The 26,314-nt window shown below is 41.6% G+C and overlaps 1 protein-coding gene across 2 annotated transcripts in view; it reads left to right on the forward strand.

Moving 5' to 3' along the window:
• SLC25A13 (solute carrier family 25 member 13) overlaps positions 1-26,314 on the forward strand; it is a 168,548-nt gene that overhangs the window by 70,169 nt on the left and 72,065 nt on the right. For both annotated transcript variants that reach the window (XM_037046438.1, XM_037046437.1), the window contains exon 5: positions 15,439-15,578. In XM_037046438.1, the coding sequence (XP_036902333.1) occupies positions 15,439-15,578 (140 nt within the window). The remainder of the gene's footprint in view (positions 1-15,438; positions 15,579-26,314) is intronic.

Here is a 26,314-nt window from a genome sequence, read left to right on the forward strand (position 1 = left end):
AATAGTTTGTTCAGGAAGGAGCAAATAACAGTAAGCAAAAGCATTAGTTAAGATTTCTTTTTAAAGGACCATAGTGGAGAGTAAGTTATAAGGAGGAATGTACCTGGATCAGAGATCTAAGTTGCTTTGGTCACACAGACATCCAGGTAACTTGTTGAAATGCACTTGGTGTGGGCATTACCCAGGAAGTTTTATCTTTTGACAGGAGCAAAAGAAATGGGCAAATCAGAGTAGTGGGGTGGGAGGAAGGTGGTCTTCATACACGTTGAGGATAGTCGAGGGGGCCTTTGATTGAAACATGCAGCTAAGAGATGTGGTTACTCAGGGCGAGGTGCTTTGTGATGGAACACTCCTCTACAGGTCCTGAGGAGGCGTTCTTACTGGGTTGGCCAAAAAGTTCATTTGGTTTTTTCCCATAAAATGGCTGTAGTACAGCTTAGTTGTCTTTAACTTCATTGGAAAAAGTTTTGTTAGATTGTATTGTGACAGCTGTCATATCAGCATGTGATTAAAAAATTACCAAAATTGATTTTTTGTGTAATCGTTTTAATATTGACGAAAAAAATATGCAACATTTTTGGCATATGATGCATTATTATTTTAAGAAAGGTCAAAATACAACTGAAACACAAAAAAAGATTTCTGCAGTGTATGGAGAAGGTGCTGTGACTGATTGAATGTGTCAAAAGTGGTTTGCAAAGTTTTGTGCCTAAGATTTCCCGCTGTGTGATGCTCCATGGTCGGGTAGACCAGTTGGGGTCGATAGTGATCAATTCACTCAACAATGCCTGCGGTTGGTAAGATTTTAATGGGGACATTTATCATTGGCATGCCTCTGAAAAGTTGTGGTTACAGTGATGCTAAGAGGAATTAGATGACAGAAAAGAAAAAACATGAGATAGCCTGACATACTCAAAATATCCAACTCAAGAAAGTTATTGGTGAAAATGAAAACTGCCTTTTGTTTTATAGAAAAAAAATGTGACAGCCTTTTTGGCCAACCCAGATTTTCGTAGGAGTGGCCGTTGGCTGTGTCAAAGAGTTCTTTAGTGGACAGGGACAGGATCCGAATGACACTTGGAAAAGACTGGCTTTCATGTATCGGTTGGATTGAAGGCAGGCGTGATCAGTGTGTAGGCTTCCCAGCACCACAGTAAGGCTGGCAGGTGATGGCTCCCATTTCACGAGTGGGAGAACTGAAAGTCAGGGTTTTGAAGGATGTTGTGGCCCCTAAGCAGCTTAGTGTGGACACGTTGTGAGTGGTAATTTCCCAGCCACCTCCATTTTTCTAGTTTCTCATCTAATGATGGTGGGAGAGCAAAGCAGTTACATTATGAACTTCAAGAAAGTGTGTGAGTGTGTGTATGTGTAGTGAAACTGTTATTCTGGTGTATTTAGTGTACCTACCAGTGATGGGTCTTTTCATCGTGCCAGTTTAAGATGAACTGTTTCCGTTGATCAGTATTTCTTCACTTGCCGTGTCTGCAACAGACAACAGTAGTAACAGCCTCACTCAGTCATAACAGAGACCTGGGTCTTATGTTTGTCTAGTGAAAGGCACAATTGGTCCCCCTAAAAATTTCAAGTGTAGCTTTCGCCTTGCGGTACAATGCCCAACCAACTCAGCCACACCAGTCAGGGCCCTAGTGCATACTTTTAATAACTTTAGGGAGGACTTCTGCCAAGATAGAGGCGTAGGTGGAAACACGGTGCCTCCTCTCACAACCAAGTTTAAAGTCAACAAAGTTTCAGTAACAGAAATGCAGCCAAAAACACAGAAAATTAAACTATACCGAAGTCCAACAACAATGAATCGTTCAGCTAGATTGGTAAGAGGGGCAGAGCCAGCAGCATAGTGGGTTGGTCAGGAAAGATCTCCCAACCCAGGCACGCAGGCAGCCATGGGCGGATCCCAGGTGTGGGGTAGCAATGGGTGGACCCAGTGAGGGTGCAAGGTGGCAGGCTCACCTCGGTCACACATTCATGTGCAGATAAACCAGCGAAGGAGCGAGCAGTGAGACAGACTGCACAGCCCCAGCGGCCCCTCTTGGACCCCGCTCTCACATACAGCATCACAACCCAGGGACTGAGTTGCCTCATCCTAGTGAACACCTAGAGCTCCACTCCTCATATGTAGCAGGTGCAAACAGACCAAAACATTATGGCTCCAGAAGAAGTCAAAGCCCCAGAGCCAATAACTCTAAGCAACCAAGAAATAGCCAACCTATCAGGTGCACAGTTCAAAATACTAGTGATCAGGATGCTCACAGAACTGGTGGATTCCAGTCACAAATTAGAGGAACAAATGAAGGCTAAACTAATTGAAATGAAGGGAAATGCATAGGAAACCAATAGTGATGGAAAGGAAACTGGGACTCAAATCAAGGGAGTGGACCAGAAGGAAGAAAAAAATGACCAAACAGAAAAATATGAAGAAACAAGAATTCAAAAAAATGAGGAGAAGCTTAGGAACCTCCAGGACATCTTTAAGTGTTCCAACATCTGAATTATAGAGATACCAGAAGAGGAAGAGCAACAAATGGAAAACTTATTTGAACAAATAATAAAGGAGAACTTCCCTAATCTGGCAAAGGAAATAGACTTCCAGAAGTCTAGGAAGCTCGGAGAGTCCCAAAGAAGTTGTACCCAAGAACGAACACACCAAGGCACATCATAATTACATTAGCCAAGATTAAAATGAAGGAGAGAATCCTAGAAGCAGCAAGAGATAAGGGGACAGTCACCTACAAAGGAGTGCCCATCGGACTGTCAGCTGATTTCTCAAAAGAGACCTTACAAGCAAGAAGGGGCTGGAAAGAAGTATTCCAAATCATGAAATCCAAAGACCTATATCCAAGATTGCTCTATCCAGCAAAGCTTTCATTTGGAATGGAAGGGCAGATAAAGTGCTTCTCAGATAAGGTCAAATTCAAGGAGTTCATCATCACTAAGCCCTCATTATATGAAACATTAAAGGGATTTATCAAAGAAAAAGAAGATTAAAAATATGAACAGAGAAATGACAGCAAACTCACAGTTATTAACAACCACACCTAAAACAAAAGCAAACCCAGAGGACAGCTAGGTCAGGAGTGGAACCATAGAAATGAAGATCACATGGAGGGTTAGCAACAGGGGAGTGGGAGGAGGAGAAGGGGGGAGAAGTTACAGAGAATAAGTAGCATAGACGGTAGGTAGAAAATAGATGGGGGGGCAAGAATAGTAGGGGAAATATAGAATCTAAAGAACTTGAGACACATGGACATAAACTAAAGGGGGGGATGGTAGGGGAGGGGGTGTGCAGGGAGGAGGGGAATGAAGGGGGGGAATTAGAACAACTGTAATGGCATAATCAATAAAATATATTTTTAAAAATTGCAAGTATATTCTGTATCTCAGCACTTAAGTTGAAATCTAAAATTTTTGTTTGCCTAACTCCATTACATGTTTTTCTCTAACTTTGACTTATCTATTTCATTATAGTGAACAAAGTTTCATGAAATGTTTTATGTGATATTTTAAAGTTATCACTGTTAGTAAACATAGGCACCCAATTTCATACCTGTGTGTGGTGGGAGGTGGTGGGGGTTGTGCATGGGGGCCTGTAGTTTTTAATTGAACTTCAAAGACAGAGATTCTCAACTTTGGGTTCTAGGTAAGTATCAGGGAGTTCATGAATGGCTCCAAATGTTGGTAGTATTTTGTCTAAATGAGCATTGCTTTTAGCAAATCTCAAAGGATTCAGTGATGTGCCAGAAGATGAGGACTGCTTTTTATAGACGGACAACTGAACAAGTGGACATAAATGTTTTTTATGACTTTTCCAGTATTGTTTCCATAAACTTAAGTGTAAAGTGGTCTACCCTTGCAACACTGGGAAGCTTCAGCTGGCTTGCCTGGGATCCAAAAGAAACTAGTCAAGTCCTGTGCTTTCACTGGACGCCACAGTGGCCTCTCTATCCTTTAATCCTCAGTATTGAATGACAGTGTATGTTTGCATGCTTTAAAGTGGTATTTCCTCTTTGTTAGTAAGCATTGTGTAAAAAAGTGTTCTTTTATTAGACCACCAGAAAGCCTAAAATTTTGCCCTGGCTGGTGCAGCTCAGTGGATTGAACACAGGCCTTCGAAACAAAGAATCACAGTTTGATTCCCAGTCAGGGCACATGCCTGGGTTACAAGCCAGTTCCCAGCAGGGGACCCATGAGAGGCAACCATACATTGATATTTCTCTCCCTCTCTCCTTTTCTTCCCCTCTGAAGATAAACAAGTTTTTAAAAATCAAAAAAAAAGAATTGCTCAATTTAAAAAAAAAGCCTAAAATTTTTAGTTTATTAAGGCTTTGAGAAGTACTGTAAAAAAAAAGTCTGTTTAACTTTGTCAAACTCATTTAACTTTCTTTTGTGTGCGAGACCCACAGAACTAATGAATGAGACAGTTTCTGATGTGCTTCTCTAGTTAATTCTCTGATGTGTCGGTTGGTGTTTGCAGCGGCCCTTTCTGGGTTCACGGTTAGATTTTGTCCGGGAACACCTGTGAGGTGGATGTGACGTAGGCGTTCTCTAGGAACCCCGACAGGCTAGATGGCAGGAGGAAATGCGTAGAAACAACCAGCTTCAGTCATTTTGGTTCAAGTTGCAAAAAATGATGAGAGTTAAAAGTATGGAAATGAGATGTTTTGAAGGTAAGCACTCAAATTTAATAATAAATTAAAAAGCTAGATGGACATAAGTATTGGGCTAGAAGAACAAAAAAAACACACTAGCCATAATTTTAAGCTCGTTTATTATCTTTGTAAAGACACTTGGAAAATGAAATATTCAAAAAGATAACTCGGAGGGAAAATGGTTAAGAGTCAGAAGGAGTATATATTTGGAGAAAGTTTTTTGTTAACATTGATTCTGATTTTATAATGTGTTATTTTGCTGAAAGAAACTTACTACCCTATAATAAATAGAGTTCATTTTATGTTATTTTGGGACCTGAGTATATTTTCTTATCCACATCCCGGTGGAGAATAAGAATACTGAATGAGAACAGTGTGATTTTGAAAGTAAATGCCCTCTACATTGTTGGAAGTTGTCGCATGCCTGGGTGCTGAGTGTCCTGTCTGAGACCCTGGAGACTCTCCAGATGCTTGCTTCAGTTCATTGGGTCAAAAATCCACTATTTCCAAAAAGCTAAATACGGATTTGCACAATTGACCATAATGGCTTCAATTTTGAAGATGGTTGTATCAGAGAGCACTTCCAGTTGGTGGGCTAATTTGAGAACTGCCCATGCTTCAGATGGCTAAAATATTGTACTTTTTGCTACTTCATCACTCCATTCTAAAAATAGAAAGTGGTTGGGGTGGGGAGGAAAAGCCTTGTGTGAAGGTGGGAGAGTGTCAATGGGAGAGGAAGTCCTGATAGCCCTGTGAAGCTTCTTAGTTAACTGCTGCCTGAAGGTTTACCTTCTTTTAAAAGACCAACAGAGTGGAGAGGCCAGACTGGGGGCTTCTCTGAGCGCGCGCGCGCGTGTGTGTGTGTGTGTGTGTGTGTGTGTGTGTGTAAGGTGAGGGGAGAAGAGAATTTGTGCCTAGGAAAGAAGGTGTGGAAAACAGAAAGCTAACAGCAAATCCTAAAACTTGTAGCGCTGGGAAAATTTGACTATTTTAAACTAGTCCTCACTTAAAAATAGTCCAATTATACCATTATTTTTTCAGAGAGAGAGAGAGAAAAATACAGTTTTTCTAAATTGGAAAATTTGCTGTAATCTCGCTTCTAATGACTGATTTCTTCCAGCAGTTGCAAGACAGTTTTGCTCCAGTACATCCATAAAGGAAACAAAATCAACAGCATCCTGGAAGTTCTTGGAGAAAATTACCGTTCAGGTGTATGTTGGAGGTGTACAGTTAGACATTTTAATTGAAGTAAAACAATTATCCACTAATATGGTACCACTGTGGGTATACATTTGTATTACCTCTGCTCTTGAGAGCCTTTATATAGGGTTAAATGTGTATTAATGTTTTTGCAAGAAAATTATTTTTGATAGCATCCAGCTAAGGAAAATACCATGGAAAATTGTTTTTTTTTTAAACAATATACATACTATTCCTACATTTAGAGAACAAATTAGGATTCTTCATACCACTTGAAGCATTTCAAAGGGTTGGAGATTTTTGGTTGTGTTCTTTTCTAGTGGTGAGGAAAGTTAACGATAATTAACACAGCAGCTGATTAAAGCAAGCCTACACATCTGGAGAGTGACCACAGCCAGCTACATGCCTCCAAACACCATTTTAACTGACCTCCTTTTGATAACTGGTAATCATTTATACTCTGCATTTGGAAATAATTTTTATAGCCGACAGACCTGCCGCTCGTGCCTTTGGTTTAGATAATGCACGTGAGAGATGAACATTGAATGCTAAATTCCTGCCGGACTTTAACCTTTTTTGTTGTTGTTAGCCAGCATTCACTACTATGATCTATAAGTAGGATTTATAGATCTACAGGCTTTAGAATAGGAAGAGTTCTTATCAAGAAAGCAGACCGTGGGTTCTCACTGTAGTAGCATGGAGGTGTTCATTACAACTGGGGGCTCCCTGGCTCCGTCTCAGATCTGCTGAGTCAGAGTCTCGGGGTACAGAGCTTGGGAATATGTTTTGAACAAGCTCCCCAAGGGAACGTGGTTCACTGTGCAACTGAACAGTAGCTGGTGTAGTTCATGGCTTTCTTGCCTGGATGTGAAAACGGGCCCTGAGTGGGGAGGTGACTGACTGCTTTTGTAGGAATCACAACTTTGTCTTCCAGCCATACTAGAAGGGACAGTGTTCTTTTCTAGGATGTCACATGACTTCATTTCAGGGGAATTCCATTCCTCTTCATAAGTACAGAATTGGAAGAGCTTTAAATTAGCCCTGATTTTTACATAGGCCAACACTACCTATAGACTGGAATATAACACTCAGTTCACCTTGCCTGTGTATGTGTGCCATGTGTCTGTGCGGATGCTTATTTTGCGAAAGCTACTTTTCACGGCTATAACTACATGTTCAGAATAATAATAATAAAAAGTTTACGGGGGCTTAGAGTGAACTCCATTTTAACGAGAAGGGCTGCCTGTGTGAGGTACTTGTTCTGTGCGTACTTCGTTTTAATGGCACCCATTTTCCCCCTAGAACTTCCTTGAGCAAGTCTGAATTGTAGCCAGAATACTTCTTTCCTCTTCAGACCCTTAACTGTGATTAATGTAAAAAGGCACTTGTCAAAAGGGTTTGAAATGGCAACCTTGCTATTGGAGCACGCGGCAGTAGAGATAGGTCTGCATCCACTTACTCCATTATGTCATTTAACTTACGAATTCAGCAATTTGTCTTTTGCTCCCTGCTTAAAAGACGATGGCCGTATGAGCTGTTGTTAACCATATCAGCGGGGTGGAATATTATTGCCCTTGGAGCGAAACCACAACTTTCCATGAGGACTCGAGCTCACACATTGGGAAAAGCACCCCAGAGAAGCTGTTCTGAGAGAGAGAAAGGGCGGCTTGTTCAGCCACTCTCCCTTTGCTTTCGAGGCGGTTGCTTTCATTCGGGTTTAACAGAAACATCCCTTTTGTGTTTATTGTATTAATGAAATTTTTAGGATCCGTGAGAGGGATTATGGTTCAGCGTTTGAGATAATATAGCTTGATGAACCTTTTTTATTTTAATGGGAAACTTGTTTCCGTTGATTTGCAGCTTCAAAAAGTGAATCTTTTGGAAATCAAAGTGCATTAATTTAGTTACTCTGTATGGAAACAAAAACATAGAAAGTTAAAATTTGCATAAGTGAAGACCTTGATGATTTCAGATTACAGTGTGGTGGAGGTTAAGAATAAGAGCCCATAGAATTTGTAAAAACAAATTCAGTCTAACCACTTAATGGCATGTGCAAGTAATTTGCCAATTAAATATTTCTAGTTATCTGAAAGATCTTCAGAGCACAGAGTGGAGGTTCTTAATCTTTCTTAATTTCATACTTTCAGAAACATAATAGAAAATTACTTAGTTTTTGAACACTTTTTATTCAAAATGTTAATATATGAGCTAAGAGAAGGATGGATTTCAAATATTTGAGGAAAATTATTGCTTTTTGAGAAATGTATAAACTGTGATACTTCCAAATCACACTGTGCCTGATTCTTTTTTGTATCATTTGTAAATATTTGGTGCTCGGAAAACATCTTTCATTATAATTTAGACTTTAGATTTTGGGATTTTACCATTTTAATGGTCATCTACTATGTGGAAACATTGTGCTAGGCATGTTTAGCTCCAGAACAACCCTTTAAGATACATATGTTCTCATTTCACAGATTGAATAAAGTCATTTGAGTCTGTAAGAAATGGGGCTGATGTCACTCATTAGTAAGAGGCAGAACTGAGCTTTTTAAAAGTAGCTTTATTGCACTCATTTAAAGTATAATTAAGTGATTTTTAGTATACTTGCAGGTTTGTGCAACCATTGTTACGGTCAATTTTAGAACATTTTAGCACCCCAGAAAGAAACGGCGTGCCTTAGCAATCCTTACCTTGCCTCCCATTTCCCCCTATTCCCTCCAGTCCTAGGAAATCAGTAATCTGCTTTTGGTCTCTGTGGACTTGCCTATTCTGGACATTTCATATAAATGGAATCATACACTATTGTGCTCTTTTGTGACTGACTTCTTGGCATAATGTTTTCAAAGTTCATCTACAGTGTAGCCTGTGGCAGTACCATGTTCGTTTTTATTGGTGAATAGTATCACATGTTACGGATAATACCACATTTTGTTGATCCATCCTTCAGTTAACAGACATTTGGGTTGTTTCCATTTTTTGGCTACTCTGAATGATGCTTCTATGAATGTTTGTGTACAGGCTTTCGTGTGGACATATGTTTTCATTTCTCCTGGCTATGTACCTAGGAGTGGAATTGCTGGGTCAGATGGTAACCATGTTTAACTTTTTGAAAAACTGCCAAACTGTTCCAGAGCAACTGCATCACTTTACATTCCTACCAGCAGTGTGTGGAGGTTTCAGTTTTGTTTTGTTTTTTTTTTGCATCCTCACCCCACACTTGTTATTAGTGGAGGTAAAGTGGTATCTCATTGTGATTTTGATGTACATTTCCTTAATGGCTAATGATACCAGGCATCTTGAGATATGTTTATTGGACGTTTCTGTGTCTTTTTTTGGAAAAATATCTACTCAGATCTTTTGCCCATTTTTTAAATTGGGTGATTTATTATTTTTTATAGAGTTGAGAGAGTTCTTGGTATGTTCCAGAGTTCTTTATCAGATAATATGATTTGCAAAATTTTTCTCTGATCCTGTAGTCTGTTTTATTCACTTTGTTTTTTTAAAAGATTTCATTATGTATTTTTAGAGAAAGGGGAAAGGAGGGAGGAGAGGGAAACATTGATCGACTGTCTCTTGCACGCCCCCAACTGGGGACCTGGCCCACAACCCTGACACGTGCTGACTAGGAATTGAACAGATGACCCTCTGGCTTGTGGGATGACACCCAGCCCACTGAGTCACACCGGCCACAGCTGTTTTTGTCACTTTGTTGATGGTATCCTTCGGAGTACAAAAGCTTTCAATTTTGATGGCCAATTTACTTGTTTTTTTTCTTTTGTTGCTTATGTTTTTGGTGTTATGTCTAAGAAATCATTTCCTAATTAGGAGTCACAAAGACTTTTGCCTGTGTTTTCCTGTAAGAGCATTGTTGTTTAAGTTCTTCTATTTAGGTCCTTGCTCCATTTTGAGTTAGTTTTTTCGTATGGTGTGAGGTAGGGCTCTGGCTTCTTTCTTCCGCATGTGGATATCCAGAGGTCCCCACACCACTTGTTGAAAAGACTAATCTTTCCTATTGTATGGCCTTGTCAGCCTTGTTGAAAATCAGCTGACCATAAATGCAAGGGGTTATTTACTTCTTGACTCCCAGTTTTGTTGCATTTGTCTGTATGTCTGTCTTTATGCCAGTACCACACAGTCTTGATTACAGCAACTTTGTAGTAAATTTGAAATGCAACTTTGTTCTTCTTTTTCGGGATTGTTTTAGCTCTTCTTAGTCCCTTGACTTTTCATGTGAATTTTAGGAAGGATCGGCTTGTCAATTTCTGCAAAGAAGCCAGATAGAAGTTTGGTAAGGTTCATACTGAACATGTAGATCACTTTGGGGAGTATTGCCATTTCAACAGTAACAAGTCTTCCAGTCTGTGAACATGAAATGTCTTTCTGTTTATTTAGGTCTTCATTACTTCCTTTTAACAGTGTTTTATAACTTTTAGAGTATAGGTTTAGCATGTCTTTTGTTAAATTTATCCCTAAGTCTGTTGTTCTTTGTGATGCTATTTTAAATGGAATTATTTTCTAAATTTCATTTTTGGGGTTGCTTATTTTTAGTGTATGGAAATGTAATTGATTTTTAAATATTGATCTCATATCCTTCAACCTTGCTGGGCTCATTTATAGTTTTTTAGTGGGTCCCTTAGTAATTTTTATATGCAAGATCGTGTCGTCTGCAACCTAGCTTTTGAAAATTACAGTCTTTCTTCTACAACCATATTCTGTAGCCTGGGAAATTTATTAACTTAGGGGAAATTAGTTGACTTTCAGGTTATATTTAGGAAAGAAACAATTGCCACTTTGTAATCATCTTTGTGATCTAAAAAGAAAAATACAGCAGACTTGTAGGCTTGAAACATTTGCAGAGAAAGTAAAGTCCCACAAATAAACTCAAAGAATTCTTGAGCTTATTTGGTGAAGTCTTGTTTTAAATAATATCACCATTACTTGGTATGTTGTGGGAACTTCCAAACATAATTTGTTTGGCGCAAACTGAAATAACAATGATTATACTTTAAGAGATAAGCATTCTTTTTTTAAAAAGATTTTTATTTATTTATTTTGAGAGAGAGGAGAAGGGAGGGAGAAAGAGAAGGAGAAAAACATCAATGTGTGGTTGTGGCTCATGTGCCCCCTAGTGGGGACTTGGCCTGCAACCCAGGCATGCACCCTGACTGGGAATCAAACCAATGACTGCTTGGTTTGCCGGCTGCTGCTCAATTGACTGAGCCACTCCAGCCAGGGTGAGAGGAAAGCATTGTAATGTGTTTTGACTTTCAGGAGAATTGGGTGAGCTATGAAAAATATGACTTCAAATATCCAAAATATATATTTAGTGCTTCATTCATATTCCAGTGCTAATTCAGTTTAGCTTCTTGGCCTATATGACCTCAACATCAGGGCAAGATTTTTAAGGCCTTGTGTTTCAGGTGAGGAGAGACCTGATTCCAATTTTTTTAAAAGTTAGTGATAAATCTACCAAGTAATGCTTATTTGAAAGCAATCCGCTGATGAGTTATAGTTATAGTGCACTGAACTAAATAACTAAAAAGTCTGAAGTATTTTGGATTTCCTCTTTTCTCTCCAGGACTACAAGTGAGGTTTGGAAAGGTCAAGGTAAAGTTTAATGACAGCATGGCCCTGAGGTTGACTTGTGAACTTTTTCATGGTAAAGCTCATGGAATTTCCTATGGAAGCCAGAGTACAGAGCAGCATTTGCAAGTCACTTTCGTTTTAATTTCTGATTTCTGAGTCCCATGACAACCTTTTCGTCACCATAAAAGTGACATCAAGTGCACGGGGTTTAAAAATAATGATATTTGCTGATGGCAAGTGGTGCCAACGCCTGGGACTGCCTGGAGCAGGATCTGGCATGTCTCAGTGACCCCAGGTGACGCTGGCCCAAAGTGTTGATGAAACACTCAACTCACGTCAAATGAAACGAGCCCTTCCTTAGGCTATTTTTCTTCACTGAGAAACTCTTTCACAGGTCCATCTGAATAAATCCTTCCCGGCCTTCACGACCCACACATCAAGTTTTACCTTCTCCAAGAAGCCTTTTTCTTCCAGCCTGTAATGTGTCCCTCCTGACATTGTTTCCTCGCCATGAGGAACCTCTGCAGTGCAGTGCTCCACACAGTGTGTTGTCTGGGTCTGCTGTTCAGTCATTTCACGTGGCTTTGATTTGGGTGCAGCACCATGTCTCCCGTAACCTTCCACTGCCCACAGGGCCTCGTCCTTAGTGTTCATAAGCCGTGCTCCTTCGCAGTTGACAGCTAGTTAAGGACTGGCATTGCCCCCAGATGTGAGGGCAGCTGACAGCTGGTAATGGGGCCTCATCTCAGCAGTCAGGTGGTTTGTAGGCTGTCCCACTCCAGGTTGCACCGGTCACACAGGCTGTGAGGTAGACGCCGCTCTCTGGATTGCACCACGTGGCGGCCCTGCGTGTCTTCTTGGATCTGCAGGTGGCCTTGTGTTTCCATATTACCGCATCACATTGGCCGCTCTGGAGAATCTGTCCTACCACCTTCCTTTTACATGTTTGTGTTTTATTGGGAAGTTTAAAAATTAGGAGTGACTCTAACCCTTCCATCACTCTTCAGAACAGTGTTTTTCAGAGTGAGGTCCTGGACCCTTGCACCAGAAAACCCTGGGGCACCAGTTAAAATGCAGACTCTCAGCCCCAGTAGACTGGAGTGACCCTGGGAGTGGGGCTTGAGGCTTTTATGGGCAAGACTGACAATTCGCTAAAACCTGAGGAAATGACTGCTGGAATAGCTCCCCAGTAAGGTGGAAAGTTGGGTACCTAAAAGGGCTAAAACCATGGTCCTTAACCTGTCACACGGTTGTGATATACACCTTTTCTGACTCATTTAAATTCAACCACTACTTAGTGAGTAGTCGCTCAATGCCCTCCATGGGGCGGCCACAGTGGGAGAACCGGAAGTGAAAAATACAGCCTTTGCTTTCAAGATGCCAATAATCTATGTGGAAAGAAAAGATATACAATAAATATGTGTAGTCACACACATAGCTGCATATAAATACATACTCTAGAGAGATGTCTTAAAAACATTATTATAATAATACAGGTCTGTAGGGTTGCCTGGAGACTTGAGATGTGTCCTAGGGGTCACGTATTGATTGCTCTCTAGTGTGACTAGGTTTCAATACTTGAGGGCGGCATCTGCCCCAGAGGCGAGCCGTAGTCTACAGTACAGCAGAACAGGCTCTGGACTTAGGGATCAGGGTTCACAGTTTTGAATTCATGTCAGAGCTCTAGTAAGTCATAAATGTTGGTTCTTTTAATTGGAAAAGTGAGATTGTTGGTGAGGGTGAGTCACATTGTAAATTCATTCACTAACTTTTGAGTAAATTAAATTTATATTTACACATTAGACCATATAAATATAAAAATGCATAATTAATGCCTTAGCTTTACATGCCAATATTTGGTTAACAGCCTCTGTTGCATTCTGCAGGACATTACAGGAGAGGTCAAGAAAAGGAAGGACATCATTTTTGACAGTTATCCAGTGATTATTACATTAAAGCTTTATTTCATCAGAATGCTTGACAAATATTTATTTCACCAGAACACAGAAAAATGGCCAGAAGGCCATTTTTGTTTGTATATCATTTCTCTAAAATTTTACCATAGAGTGACATTTTATTTGTAGTGTAAAAAATGTGTTTTTTTCTCTGATCACACCTTGGTCATTTGGACATCAGCTCTCAATGGATGACTGGTTAGTCTAGATCAGGCGATTGCGAGAGCCCGCCCTAGTTCTCACTTGGGCTGCTTTATCGAGAGCTGTGGAAACGGAGACGTGGTAACGAGCGATGTATCAAGGTTAATATCTGTTTTCACCGCTGAAGACTCACACGTATAGTAGCTGTGAAAACCATGACCCAAGCAATTTGAATTTTAGTTCAGTGATTTCTTCCCAGGAGTGACAGAGCCGAAGGGAATCTGTGGTGTCTCCTTCTGCTTAATTCATCTCGGTGAAGACCACTCCTCAAGCCTGCCCAGATCCTCTGGGAGTCTTTCCTTTTCTTTTTCTTTTTTAAACCCTGATTCTTGATTCACTTTGTTTTTCTTCTATCCTGGCTCTTCCCCCCACCCCCAAAGTAGAGAAGACAGAGTAAATCCAAAGAAATTGAGGGTTGCCCTTTAAAACTTTTTCATTTTACTGTGAGGGCCAGTCTGAGGTTTTCTGCCACCTTTACTAAAATTTATGCCTGGCATAATTCTGATTTTTACTACCTACTCTGTGCAAACACACCCAGGCTTATGCTGATGGTGGCACTACTGTTTCTACATGGCAAGACTTTAAAAATTTTTGGAAACTTTAAAATCATGGAATAAAATCTTGTGGGTGTAATGGGTGTGGAAATAGGAAATTTGGGGGAAACAGTGGAAACATGTGCCAGAGTTTTGGCACCCTTTAGAGGACCAAAGAACTCCATTCTTTTTTCTTATTCTGAATAGACACAGAGTTTTTTTGGTTTTTTTTTTTTTTAAGTATCAGGCACAGTTTGCTCATAAAAATAAGAGGTTTGGTAGCTATACTTAATGTTTTGACGGCCAGGACAAATTTCATTAATGTAATAATAACCAGTATTCCCTCTACCCTGCAAACACACACTTCTGCAGGGAGGAGGAAGCTAGTCAATAAAAACATGAAGCTTTAAAAAAAAAAGTAAGATTTTTCATATTGTTGGGTTTTTTTCCTCTGTCAGTCCTCTTACAGTTTTGTAGCAGAAACAAAGCGGTGAGGAACCCTTAATAGCACATTTGGTAGGCCATCGTAGCGTGAGATAACTGGGACCTTTTGAGAACTTCTGCCAAGCTAAACGGATGCTGTGTAAAGTTCAAGGACTGGGCTGCTGCCTTTTCTTCCCACCACCCTTATCTTCAAGTGGGGCTTGCTAAGGACTGGGAATCTCTAAGGCGCAAACAGGGTCTGAGTGCTGTGGAATATATGCTTGAAGATTTTTCTAACCGACTTCTAAATCCTCAAAAACACTTTTCAGTAACTCAGTAAAGGACTGTATTTAAGGTTTGTAGCTTCATGTGTGTTTCTGTATGTACAAGGCCTGGCCAAAGGAGGTTTAGGGTTGTAATACAAATACTACAATGATTAATAAATAATAATACAAGAATAAACTTTTGTGTACTCACAACTAACTGTAAACCTACTTTTGCCCACCCCTGTATATGTTTCCTGCTACTAAAGATTGAATTATATTATGTGTGCCTAGAAAATAATATTTGTTGGAACAAAACGTGAGATTATAGTATTAGATATATAGCTTCTTACTCTGGTTTCCTACCGTCTTTTAGGAGTGTGTGTGTATCTCTTTTTTTCTCCTTTATTTGATGGGATTATTAACTTTGACTTCTTAGCCAATTCCCTGAGGATTCTGACTTTTCTTTCAGCCATGGTTTTATAATCTGTGTGTGTTTTTTCAGTTGAGTTACTCTTTATAAGAAGAAAGTAACACTGCCCATCTAATAGGTTTATAAGGTCGAACTGGGTTGGCTTTGTTTTAATCACCGCTCCTTTTCTGTTTTCAGAGGACGTTAAGCAAGTTTTTGGACAGACTACAATTCACCAACGTATCCCCTTTGACTGGGATTCGGAATTTGTGCAGCTGCATTTTGGAAAAGAACGGAAGAGACGCCTGACGTATGCGGAATTCACTCAGTTTTTGCTGGTGGGTCTGGTTCTTGAAAAGCGCGTATGAGTAAAACTGGGATCCGGATTTACCTCAAACTTTCTGCCTCCAGGCCAGATCATCCCATCTGAAAGTGTTTCTCTATTTATCAGGGTGTAAAACCACGGGATTCAGTGGGCGAGTACAGATTGTGTAGAACCCCTTACCTTTAAAAGGAACGCAGATTGACATCCCAGGAAATCAAGTGATTTCCTTTTTTGCCCAGAAGCCATGTAAGTGCGGAGGGACAAAACTGGAACTGGAATTCTTGATTTACGACTAGTTCCGCTACTGTTTAGCAATATTTTGTTTTCCTCTGCGAAATAGGTGCCTATCATCATTAGCATCTAACAGCAGTATCATTTTGTCTGAGACCTTTCCTAGACTAGGCACAGGGTCTGGAGCTTGGCTTCGTGTTGGAGTTACCTGGTACACTTTAAAATCTATTGTTGCTTAGGTCCCACTTCTAGAGATTAGATTAGATTAGATTAGATTGGAGGTTGGGAGGAGGGGCAGATGGCCCAGGCATTAGGGTGTTTAAAGCTTCTTAAGTGCTTCTAATGTGCCACCAAGTTTGAGAGTCACTGTTGAAAGGACACTTGCTGCCTGTGTCCAGGGTTAAACTGTGGGAGTCGTCGACGTTTCTGGGGTGTACCTGGTGCAGTCAGTCCTGCCTTTCTCTGAGCTCCCCCTGCCCCCACCCTCCCCCTCCCCTGCCTTTTAATCATATCACTGGACCACTGATGATGCCAGTGGAAGAGGAGTAAGCAAATATGATCACAGTTAAATTTTTCTCTGAAGCATACTTTTTAAAATGTCTTCACTGTGACATTAACATCAACCGCCAGAGGTGAATACCTACGTGGTATCTATATGACAAACCACTCACTGGATCTTTTGGATTTTTAGGCATTTCTTTTGTTTCTCTAATAATTACATTTTATATTTTACTAAATGTAGTATTTTCAAAAGAGTCATTAACAGGGATTAGCTTGCTATGTGTATATTTGCCGGGGTCCCCACCTTCTGTTCTTTGTCACCAATAATCTCGTGAGTGGGTGCCCTGGTGTCCCTGCTTCTGTTGTGTGCCCAAGACCTTGTAAGAGCCTTCCAAGCGGTGTGGAAACACAGATGCGGGGTGGGGTGGAGGACACAAGGGACACGCACGTGCAGGGTGCCGTGTGCTCATTTGTCCAGTGTTTTGGGGCATCTGTTCCCGGGCGCCAGCTTATGGAATAGCTTGGCTTTCGTAGGAGCTGCTCATTTTGACCTGTAATGGTACTTGTTATGCTATATGAAGTTGTCGTGCTGTTTACTTTGCTTTTATTTCCCTGGCCTTTGAAAACTCAAAACAAGATACCTTAAACCTGCTTTAGTAGTATTTTAAAAACACATGAATGTCTATGAATCCCCATGTGCAGTTCTCTGTTAACACAAACCTGTGTAAATAACTCAAGTGGAGAATGGAATTCAAGTTGGATTTCTGCTATTGTTTATACAAGATACTGGCGCGCAGTAGGAGGTGGTATTCATTTTGATGAGGAATAATTACAATAATGTTATTGAGACAAATGCCTCAAATTAACTTTATGGAATACAGCCTAATTAACTTTTAGTCTTAATGGGATGTTAGCAGTAGTGAGACTGATCACGTTTTCCTTTAAGCAAATATCAATTATGCTGAATTGAGTCGGCCGTGTACTCTACTCACGGTGGCTTCTGGGCCTTCCTGGAGACGTAGAGAAGCTGGAATCTAAGATTAGGTGACTCAGGGATTACTGATGAGGTTTCCAGCTTCATCTTGTAGGGCATTCACTTGAATTTGACTACATTCTATAATAGCAAGTGGGTCCATCCCACTGTGTTTTGCATGGCATGATTTTGACTTTGTAGCCCAAATGCAAGTGCTCAACTTTTATAGATTAAAGTGGTTATTGTGGATAATTATCCCAGGTAGGGCCTTGCTATTGTGTCTCAGCCCAGTTGTAAAGGAATTAAGGGATGTATCATGATGGACTTATATACGTGCCAATGGAATGCTGGTTTTGATGTCTACAATTGGGTCACTGCCCCCCCCCACCCACACACACATACTGCCCCCAATTAAATGTTTTGTTTGCTTCCTTTACACACTTGTCTGGGTTCAGGGAACTTCTTACAGGCATACGTGAACTTAATGTCCTATGTTTCAGGCCCTTGCTTTGTCAAGCATGCACCTGCCTTTCTGCTATAGAGCAGGGCTCAGAGACATGGCACTGGCCCCCTGGCTTGTGCCAGGGTCATGAAAGCAGACACGTGGCTCTTTGACATGTGAAAGAACGGCCACCGTGCATGCTGCTACCTGTCACCCGCTGAGGAAGAGTTGCAGCCAGAGAAACAGCTGAGAAGTGCTTGTGGTTTCAGGGAGCCTGAGCGTTGTGCAGAGACAACGCTGCTCCATCCCACCAAAGATGCTAGAAGGTGGTTCAGGTTGGCTGCAGCCAGGTGCAGCCTCACACACTGGTGTGTTACCTGGGCTTCTGTATGTTCGTGTTTGTGATTGGAGGGCAGTGCCGTTCTCTGCAAGGTCAGGTTGTTTTTCTTCCTTTACTGAACATGTGACTTTGTCTGAGCAAGTGTGAGTTTGTCACAAGCCATTGCATGGCTGTGAGGACTTCACAGGTTCATCGGTGCACGGTCTGGACAAGCTGCCCACCCACTGCTCACGGGCATCACTTGAGTGCAGACCTGGTATGTCGTTTTCTATACTTTGGATATAAAATGAGTAAAGTGGGTAAAGTTGATTTTTTTGAGCTAAACTTGCCTTGTTTATACTTTGCGCCTGAATTACAGTGTTGAAGTAAGCAAACCTTCTTCTCTAGAGTGTTAGTCTCATTCCTAGGGGAGGTGTTCAGAAGGGAGTGGGGCCACAGGCCTGTCAGCCCGTCATTGTCCTTCCGCCTTCACTGCAGCTGGCTTTTCGTGCCCAGTTCTGTCACCTCCACTTCCCTGCGAAAGTGAGCGTGTGTGTGTGGATGAAAATGCAGTGTTCTGTGTGGGTATGCATGTGTGTTATAAATATCCTATGAGCTTGTCCACATACCTCTCTCCGATCCTAGAGGAAAGCTCTAATTCTATGGTGGCTAGTTGAATAATGCAGTTTAACCTACTAAAACCAATATACTTAGAGAAGAATTTGGAGACATCTTCCTGTGTGTATCTGCTGGAACTCCTGTTCACAACTGGTAGTAACGTAAAAGTCTGCCCTGTTTGGCAGTATTTTTTGTCCTGTGATTATTACTCACATGGAACAGTCCACCCAATTCAACAAACGTTTGCTGAGGGTGCAGGATTTGCCATGAGGCCCTACACAGGGTGCCAAGAGGTTAATAGATAACAAGTTTGAAGGCACTTGTAAAATCTGAGGGTGGTTTCTGTGCTTTACTGCCAGACAGCTTCAAAGGAGCAACCACAAACAGGTATGAAAAGTATACCCTCCAAGGTTACTCTTTGTAGCATCAACCCTCGTGGCACATATAAACCTGAAACTACCATAAAGAGTGTGGTTAGAGCCGCCACCCAGAGTACTGACTTAGCAGGCAGACACCAAGGTCATTCAGTTAACTGCCCTGTTTTACAGCTGAGGAGATCGAGGCCTTTCTCGTTATGAGCTGTCTTAGTGATATATCATTTGTGATTTTGATTTGCATTTCCCTAATGACTGATGATGCTAGGCATCTTTCATGTACTTACTGGATACTTGTATATCTTGTTTGGAGACATGTTTATTCAGATCCATGGTCCGCTTTTTACTGCGTGGACATTGTAGGCAACTGTGAGCACAAAGGGAAAGTTCTCAAACTTTTCTGCCAAATTATTCTGTAGAGTCAGTACTAAGAGTCATTCTCAACAAAAAGTAATAATCATAACAATCTTTACAATTTATGAAGTGCTTTTAAATATTCTTTTTCTGATAATAGCATCCCCTAAAACCCTGAGAGGTAATTATCATTATACCCTATTATATAAAAAAGAATAAACAGACTCTAGGGTAAAATTTTTCATTTATAGCTAATTTGGGGGGGGAAATACTTATGGTTTTCATTAGGTTCCCAAAGGTGTACCCCAAACTACTACAGAGAATCTGTTCTAGAACTTAGCTTCTTTCATAACAAGATCACAGACATGTGATAGATTTAAAAATATGGTGCCGTTACCACTATAGTGTACTGTCTCCAAGGCCAAGGCCATGGAGGGTTAGCTTCTGTTCCTGGAAGGGGCTGTGCTGCTGAATGGGCGTGTCTAGTCATGTGCTGCTAGAAATGTAACATTTTTGACTCCAACCCAATTAATTACCTGATATGATCATTGAAAAATCCATAGTAGGGATCTGTATTATTGTTGTTTCCATTTACTTTTTGATAATGTTTTATAATCATAGGTATATATTTCATACATAATTCTTACAATTTTAATATAATCTACACATAGGAATTTCTAGTGTCTCCCATGTCAGAATAGAAAAACAGAGGATTGCTCTCAAATCCAGTGTAGTTGTTAACTAGGAAGCTGCTGCTATTAACTACCTCTCAGAGCATTTTTCAGCTTAGAAAGTGCTCTGATTTGTATTTGTCCTTACACTCACCTTTGGAGCCTGTTGCTGTTGTTACTGTGTGAAGGGTGAGCACACAGAAGCTTAGAGAAGTTCTAGATTTGTTTACGGTGAGACTAGTGGAACTAAAGTTGATTTTAGTTTTCCTGTCTCTAACAGTGTTTTATCGAATGTTATATAAAATTTTTCTTGAGTGATTATTTTAAAAGGCCCAGTTCTGGGCCTCTGTCCCCACCTAGGGTCTGCGTCAGTAGGCCTTATATGAAGAGGGCCTAAGGAACTGCCTTTGAGACAAGCATTCTGAACCGTGGTGTTCCAGATGGCCCACACACTGAGAAACGCTGGTCTAGACTATACACCCTGGCTGTTGAAGGTACAGAACTTGGTCTTCAGGCCTTCACCCCAACATGGATGGCAAACTCTGAGAGGCAAACATGATCAGATTGTGTTTCAGAAAGGTGACTCTGGCTGTTGTGTGGAAAGTCATGTGGAGGGGGATCTGACCTAGGAGAGGGGGACCAGTAGGTCCGTTCCAATCCAAGACAGAAACAACTGTGGCCTGTGTTACATGGTAATGGTGATGGGCCAAAGTGAATGGGTTCAAGAGAAGTTAAAGGGATGGGCCTGACTGGGCTTGGTGGTAGGATGAGGTCAGTACGGATTTGCAGAACTCATGGTTGATTCCTGGGTTTTAGTCTTGGGCGAGTAGGAGGGTGGTAGTGCTGATTTATCGGATGGAGTCATAGGAGGAGGAGGAAGAGGAAGAGAAGTATTCATGAGGACAGTCTTAGTGTGTAATTGCCTTTCACATGCACACTGCTGGATTGTATCCACCTCCTCTTCTCAGCTCCCTGGAGTTAGGGTTATTCTGTGGGAGCCCAGCCTGTGGCCCCAGCAGACCTGAGCATTTCTGAACAATTCTGTTTCCCATTTTATGAAGCTAGGACATTTATTCTGTTTCCAGAGGCCTTCATCCTCACTGTAGGAAGAAGAATCATCAAGACATCAGCAATGCTTTCAATTGGTGAAGAGGCTAGGTTTTAAAGTTGGAGTTTCATTAGTTAGCCAAGAAACAGGAAAGCTGACTTGAGAGGGAATTGAGCTAAAAATTATCTGTGCTTTTCATCAAATTCTCAACCAACAGTGTTTAAGAATAGTTACTTGACCCAATGGAGAACTCTAATAATCACAAGGGTGGTGTGAGAGTTTACCATAACTTTATTCAGGTCGTCTGTCTGTCAGAAAAGGATGATGAAACTCAAGAGACGTGACTCACAGTAGACAGAGCTCAGGATAAAGCCTGGGGATAGAGCTGTGTCTGGTGCTCCAGACTGACCATTCATGCTGGTAAGGACCCTTGACATCAGATCACATGATCCCCATGGCAACCGTGTTGGATGCCAAAGCCTATATATTCATCCCAGTAATACAACTTGTTCAGTTTGGTTCTTGTCCTGAAGTCAAATTGACGATTATTTTGGCTTCTGGGTCAGCGTGGCTTACAGATCAGCCCAAATCTTTTCTGTGTGAAAAGGGCATTTTGATTGTTCAGCTTCTGAGCCTTGGAGAACAGAGCTCTGGTGCTGGTGGTTGCCACGTGTCCCTCCAGCGTCACTGCTCCTTGTCAGCTGTGGTCTGGATTTTGTAGTCCCCGTCACTCATGGTTTGCTACTATATTTGTCACGGCGTCCTGGAATAAGGCAAACCTTTCAACACACAAAGCTGTATGTGTTAAAAAAGAAATTGTTCCTCATCACCATCAATCAAAACAAAACATAATAACCTTCAACCATGGTGACATGGAGTTCTTGAGCTTTGGAACTGATAGAATATTTTGGGTGTTAACAAAAAACAATCCCTTGTAGGAGAACTTGCTGAAGCCACAGCTATTTAAACAGGTTAGTGGGTGACTAGCAAGGTCCTTGCTTCGGATTGAGTAACCTGAGCCATTTGTGCCTCCCTGTGGTCCCTCAAATGGCCATCTGTATTAGTTAAACTATCTAGACTGTGGATCTTTGGTAGCCAGAGACCTTGATTGTATTTGCATTTTTAACATGCGCATGCTTTTTATGTTGATTTTAAGTCGGACCAGATGGGGCCTGCCATGCAGCTGTGCTACTGTTTCATCCATACAGCATCATTTGACGTTCCAAAATGAAATAATGAGCAAAAGTGGCTAATGTTGTTCGCCATGAGTGCTTCCAAGAGAGTAGACTGTGTTTTGTGTCCAAATGAAAGCCATTGCCAGTTTGGCGATGGGTGACCCGAGACGCGATGATATCCTGGTCACTTGGAGACTCGGGGGCAGGACGTTGCATTCACACTGCATTTCCTACTCTCAGGGAGAAAGAAATCAGCGTTCATTGTGCTGCTGTGTCCGTGGCGTTAGTCAGCTTGCTGTTTTGTTGAGCAGCCTGTTGTGCAGGGTTTTACAGTAACATCCTGGTTAAAATGAACACTCCGCATGGCATCTCCCCAGCTGGTCCCCACTGTGAAGTTAAACATTAAATCAGAAGAGCAAGAAAATTGAGAGGGAAGAGCTCTCTCCTGGGCCTCTGAGGTGTTGCTTGCCTGCAGTGCGGCCGCAACCCTGCTTCCACAGGCCCCGCCCAGCCAACGGAGGACCACAGTTCCTTGTGAGCTGATGTCCGCATGGGCTGAATGTGGAGAGCCCAGAAAGATGTTAAGAGTCAGAAATACCTGTCTCTCTGCCTATCCCATTGCTGAATTCCATTTTTATTTTTTAAAATATGTGGATCTTTATTTTAACTAGATTTTTTTCCTTCAAAGTAGCATAGGATAATGAAAATGAAGTGGGTATTTACATATTAAATAGTGTATAAGTACTGATACTTGATGTAATATAGATTTTATTTGAAACAGGGCTAAATGTGATACCAATTTTATAAGCATACTGTCTTTATACATTTTTGTTCCTTGTTTTTATAAGTAATTACCTGCCTTTTCCCAAGAATTCTTCTACCTCCACCCCTAAGAGGGAGTTCTTTTGAATCGGATTGTTATTGATAACTCTGTGCTGCTTTTTTTTAAAGTTTTAGATTTTCTTTTAAATTTTAAAACTGTACAAAGCAGAGAAAAGCCAACTAGCCAGGGGTCTTTTTTGGTATAAATCATCTGGATATGCTGCTTATTTTGAGGGTATATGGTCTATTTTTTTTTTATTCCTGGTAAATTGTTCTCAGGCTGAAGCACAAACTTGCATGTCTGAATAGAGGTGGAGGGAATTTTTGCATTCAAAATATACCCACTTGAAAATTGGAGATTATTAAGGAAATGACAGGCCTGGAACTATTAGAAGCGTGAATGTCAGACCTAAAGTGGTGTAACCCCTGTATATGTTTATTTCTGTACAGCTAGCAATTTTGAAGAGTTTGATTTTTTCTCCCTATAGCAATCTGAATGCGTGTGTTGAAGTAGTTGGAAACTGTGGCAATAAGAGCCTATTCCGTTAATCGTTATGCACGGCATAGAGGGAACTGAAACAGTTCGCTGGCAGATATTAAAGGAAAATTGGACGTCTTTTCCTGTGCTTGAGCAGAACTGCCTTAGAGATGGCTGTGCAGCGCCTTGCTCTGGGACCTCCGGGCGCCCCTCCCCCGGCCCCCTGCCGAGGGGGAGCCCTTCCTCCTCGGTCCCTACTGTCTCCAGCAGCAGCAGCAGCAGCGTTCAGCGAGAACCCCTTTACCTGGCACTTGCAAGGGCTCTGTTTACAGAGCCCTGCCATCGCCCCAGCTCTCTGGGCATCCCATGATGTCTCAGGCCCTCAATTTTACTGTCTGTACTCGCTTATTTAGGGATCAGTTCCTTTTTTGCCATCCGCCCGCTCTTTGCTCGCACTGTGGGATGATCTCATCTGTGCCGACAACAGTTTGACCTTTTCCTTCTGGGTTTTGATAGGTCTCCCCACGAACGGACAGGCAGGCCGAGTAGGTTCCTCATACTGTGGCTCCCGAGCCCGACCGCCTGGTGCGCATCTAGTTTCGCCCTTCGTGTCTCATGATCGGCAGCTGCTCTTTACCTTGTTTTTCCACCCGAGAAATAGAAGCGATGGTGGGTCCACCTTATAAGGATGTTGGGAGGGTTCGAGGAGATGAGTATGAAAACACAACAGTCCCCGGGGCATAGCAACACTTAATAACAGCAAATGTTAGCCTTCCAGGTTTTCTCCCTGAAGTCCCGTTACCTGCCTCTCCTAGAGTTACGTTTCCGCCGGTCCCTCTCCGTTTCTTCTGTTTGTAACTGAAACTCATCCTACTCTAAGCTCCTCCTCGTGGTCTCCCACCTCAAGTATTTCCCTTTGTGGTTGATTCTTTTACCTTCCCCATCATTTGTAGTGAAAATTCTTTGAGATATATGTTGTTCCGTTTTTCTATACAAGGCACCGCCAAAACTTTTCTCTAAATCTCTTTTCCAGTTATCTGTTCAGGTCTGCTTATGATCCTCTCACTACGATTTTACCCAAGGCAGCTTAAGTCAGTAGTTAAGAAATCTCGGTGTTGGAATCGGACGAAACCTTGTCAGCTCTGTCACTTCCTGGCTGTGTGACTTTGGATGAGTTACCTAACCACCCTGAGCTTCAGAATCCTCTCTGTAAGACGAAGATAATGTTATTTCTTTGAAGAATAGTCATGAGGCTCTGCTGAAATACTGTCTTTGTAGTTTCTGGTGCAGCCTCCAGCCTGTGCGTAGTAACTGAACATCCAGGTGTTACTGTTACTCGCTCCCTATCTGGTCTTCGTCTCTCTGTTCCTGTGACTGGTTCAGAGTTACTCAGCAGAACCTCTATTTCTTACTTGGGATTTTTTTAAAGGACTCAAAGGACGTGGAAAGGACTTTATAGAGGTTTTTAAACCATTCACCTCTACAAAAATCAAAGCTACCATTTAGTGAGTACATGTCAGGCGTGACGCCTAGTTTTAAAACCCTGTGTAGTGAACGTGGCTGGGGCTGTAAGAAGCGGACATGCACCCCCTGAGCCCTCCCAGCCAGGAGTGTCTTGACTGATGTTTGAGCTCTGCCCATCCCTGGTTCAAACTAAAGATTTTTGTCATCCTAACATATTGCTTCCATAACCCCCCGTATTAAAATAAATAAAAGAAAAGAAAGGAAATTTCTTGATATATGTTTCTTAGTTGAACAGATACTTCCAATGACTGGGAGGGAACCCGCTACTTTGTAAGGTAGTCAGCCATTGTATTGCTGAAGTTAAATACTTCAGTGTTTTGTTCTATAACCTGATCCATATATTTTCTCTCATTTGATTTCTTTTTAAAAACTGCAAAGAGCCTGTCTAACATGGTTCTTTCCTGATAGTCCTTTAACCTTTAAATACTTGAATGTGACTATTGCTCCTCCCATCGTTCTCCCCACCCCTGCCTACAGAGGGTGAGTTTATCCATTCTGGTCCCCTTCATTTTGGAAATGAACGTTATCCTATATATGCTCTATTTCATGCATATCGGACACTTTCTGTCCCAGTTTTCTCCCTCTGGCTTCAGATCTAGTAACTGTCAGGGTCTCTGTGGTCCTAAGTGCACATTAGGTTTTTCTCAAACAGTTTTAAAGATGCCATCAGAGAGCTTGAAGTCATTGCCCTGAGTGTGGAGCCTGGATGTTTACTTGCAAGGTCATTCATTCTCAAATTAAGTATTTACAGAGTACCAATGTGTTAGCTCCCACAGGCCTCCTTATTTGTCTTTCTCCTCAGTCTCTTGAGATTGTGAGACAGTGAGTAAACAGTGAGCAAGGCCAGGGAAAGCCTCTTGGATTTGGTTTCTGTCCCCGTGGTCTCTGCTGTTGCCGGGCAAACAGTCCGGGCATTCTGAGCGCATCGAAGACGTTTGCCGTGATGAGGAAGTTTCAGGGATTTGATTGTTTTCCCATGAAAATAGGCAACTGAAAAATCTACACCTTTGAGAATAATTTAGAAGGAAGTTGAATTTTACCTTTTCAGAGCTACTAAGGTCCCTAGGTGTCAACTTTATAATCAAGTTCCTGCAAGTGGCATTAGCTGGGCTCTGTCTCTGAAGTGTTGTGGAGTATCGGGGGTGCCGCTGCCTGGGTTCGGAGTTCAGCTTTGCTGCTTCCTGTCAGTGAGACCGGTTTCCCCCAACCGCTCCAATGA

Source organism: Sturnira hondurensis, unplaced genomic scaffold, assembly GCF_014824575.4.
Source record: "Sturnira hondurensis isolate 20B ecotype Veracruz unplaced genomic scaffold, ASM1482457v3 Scaffold0005252, whole genome shotgun sequence".
Lineage (NCBI taxonomy): Eukaryota > Metazoa > Chordata > Mammalia > Chiroptera > Phyllostomidae > Sturnira > Sturnira hondurensis.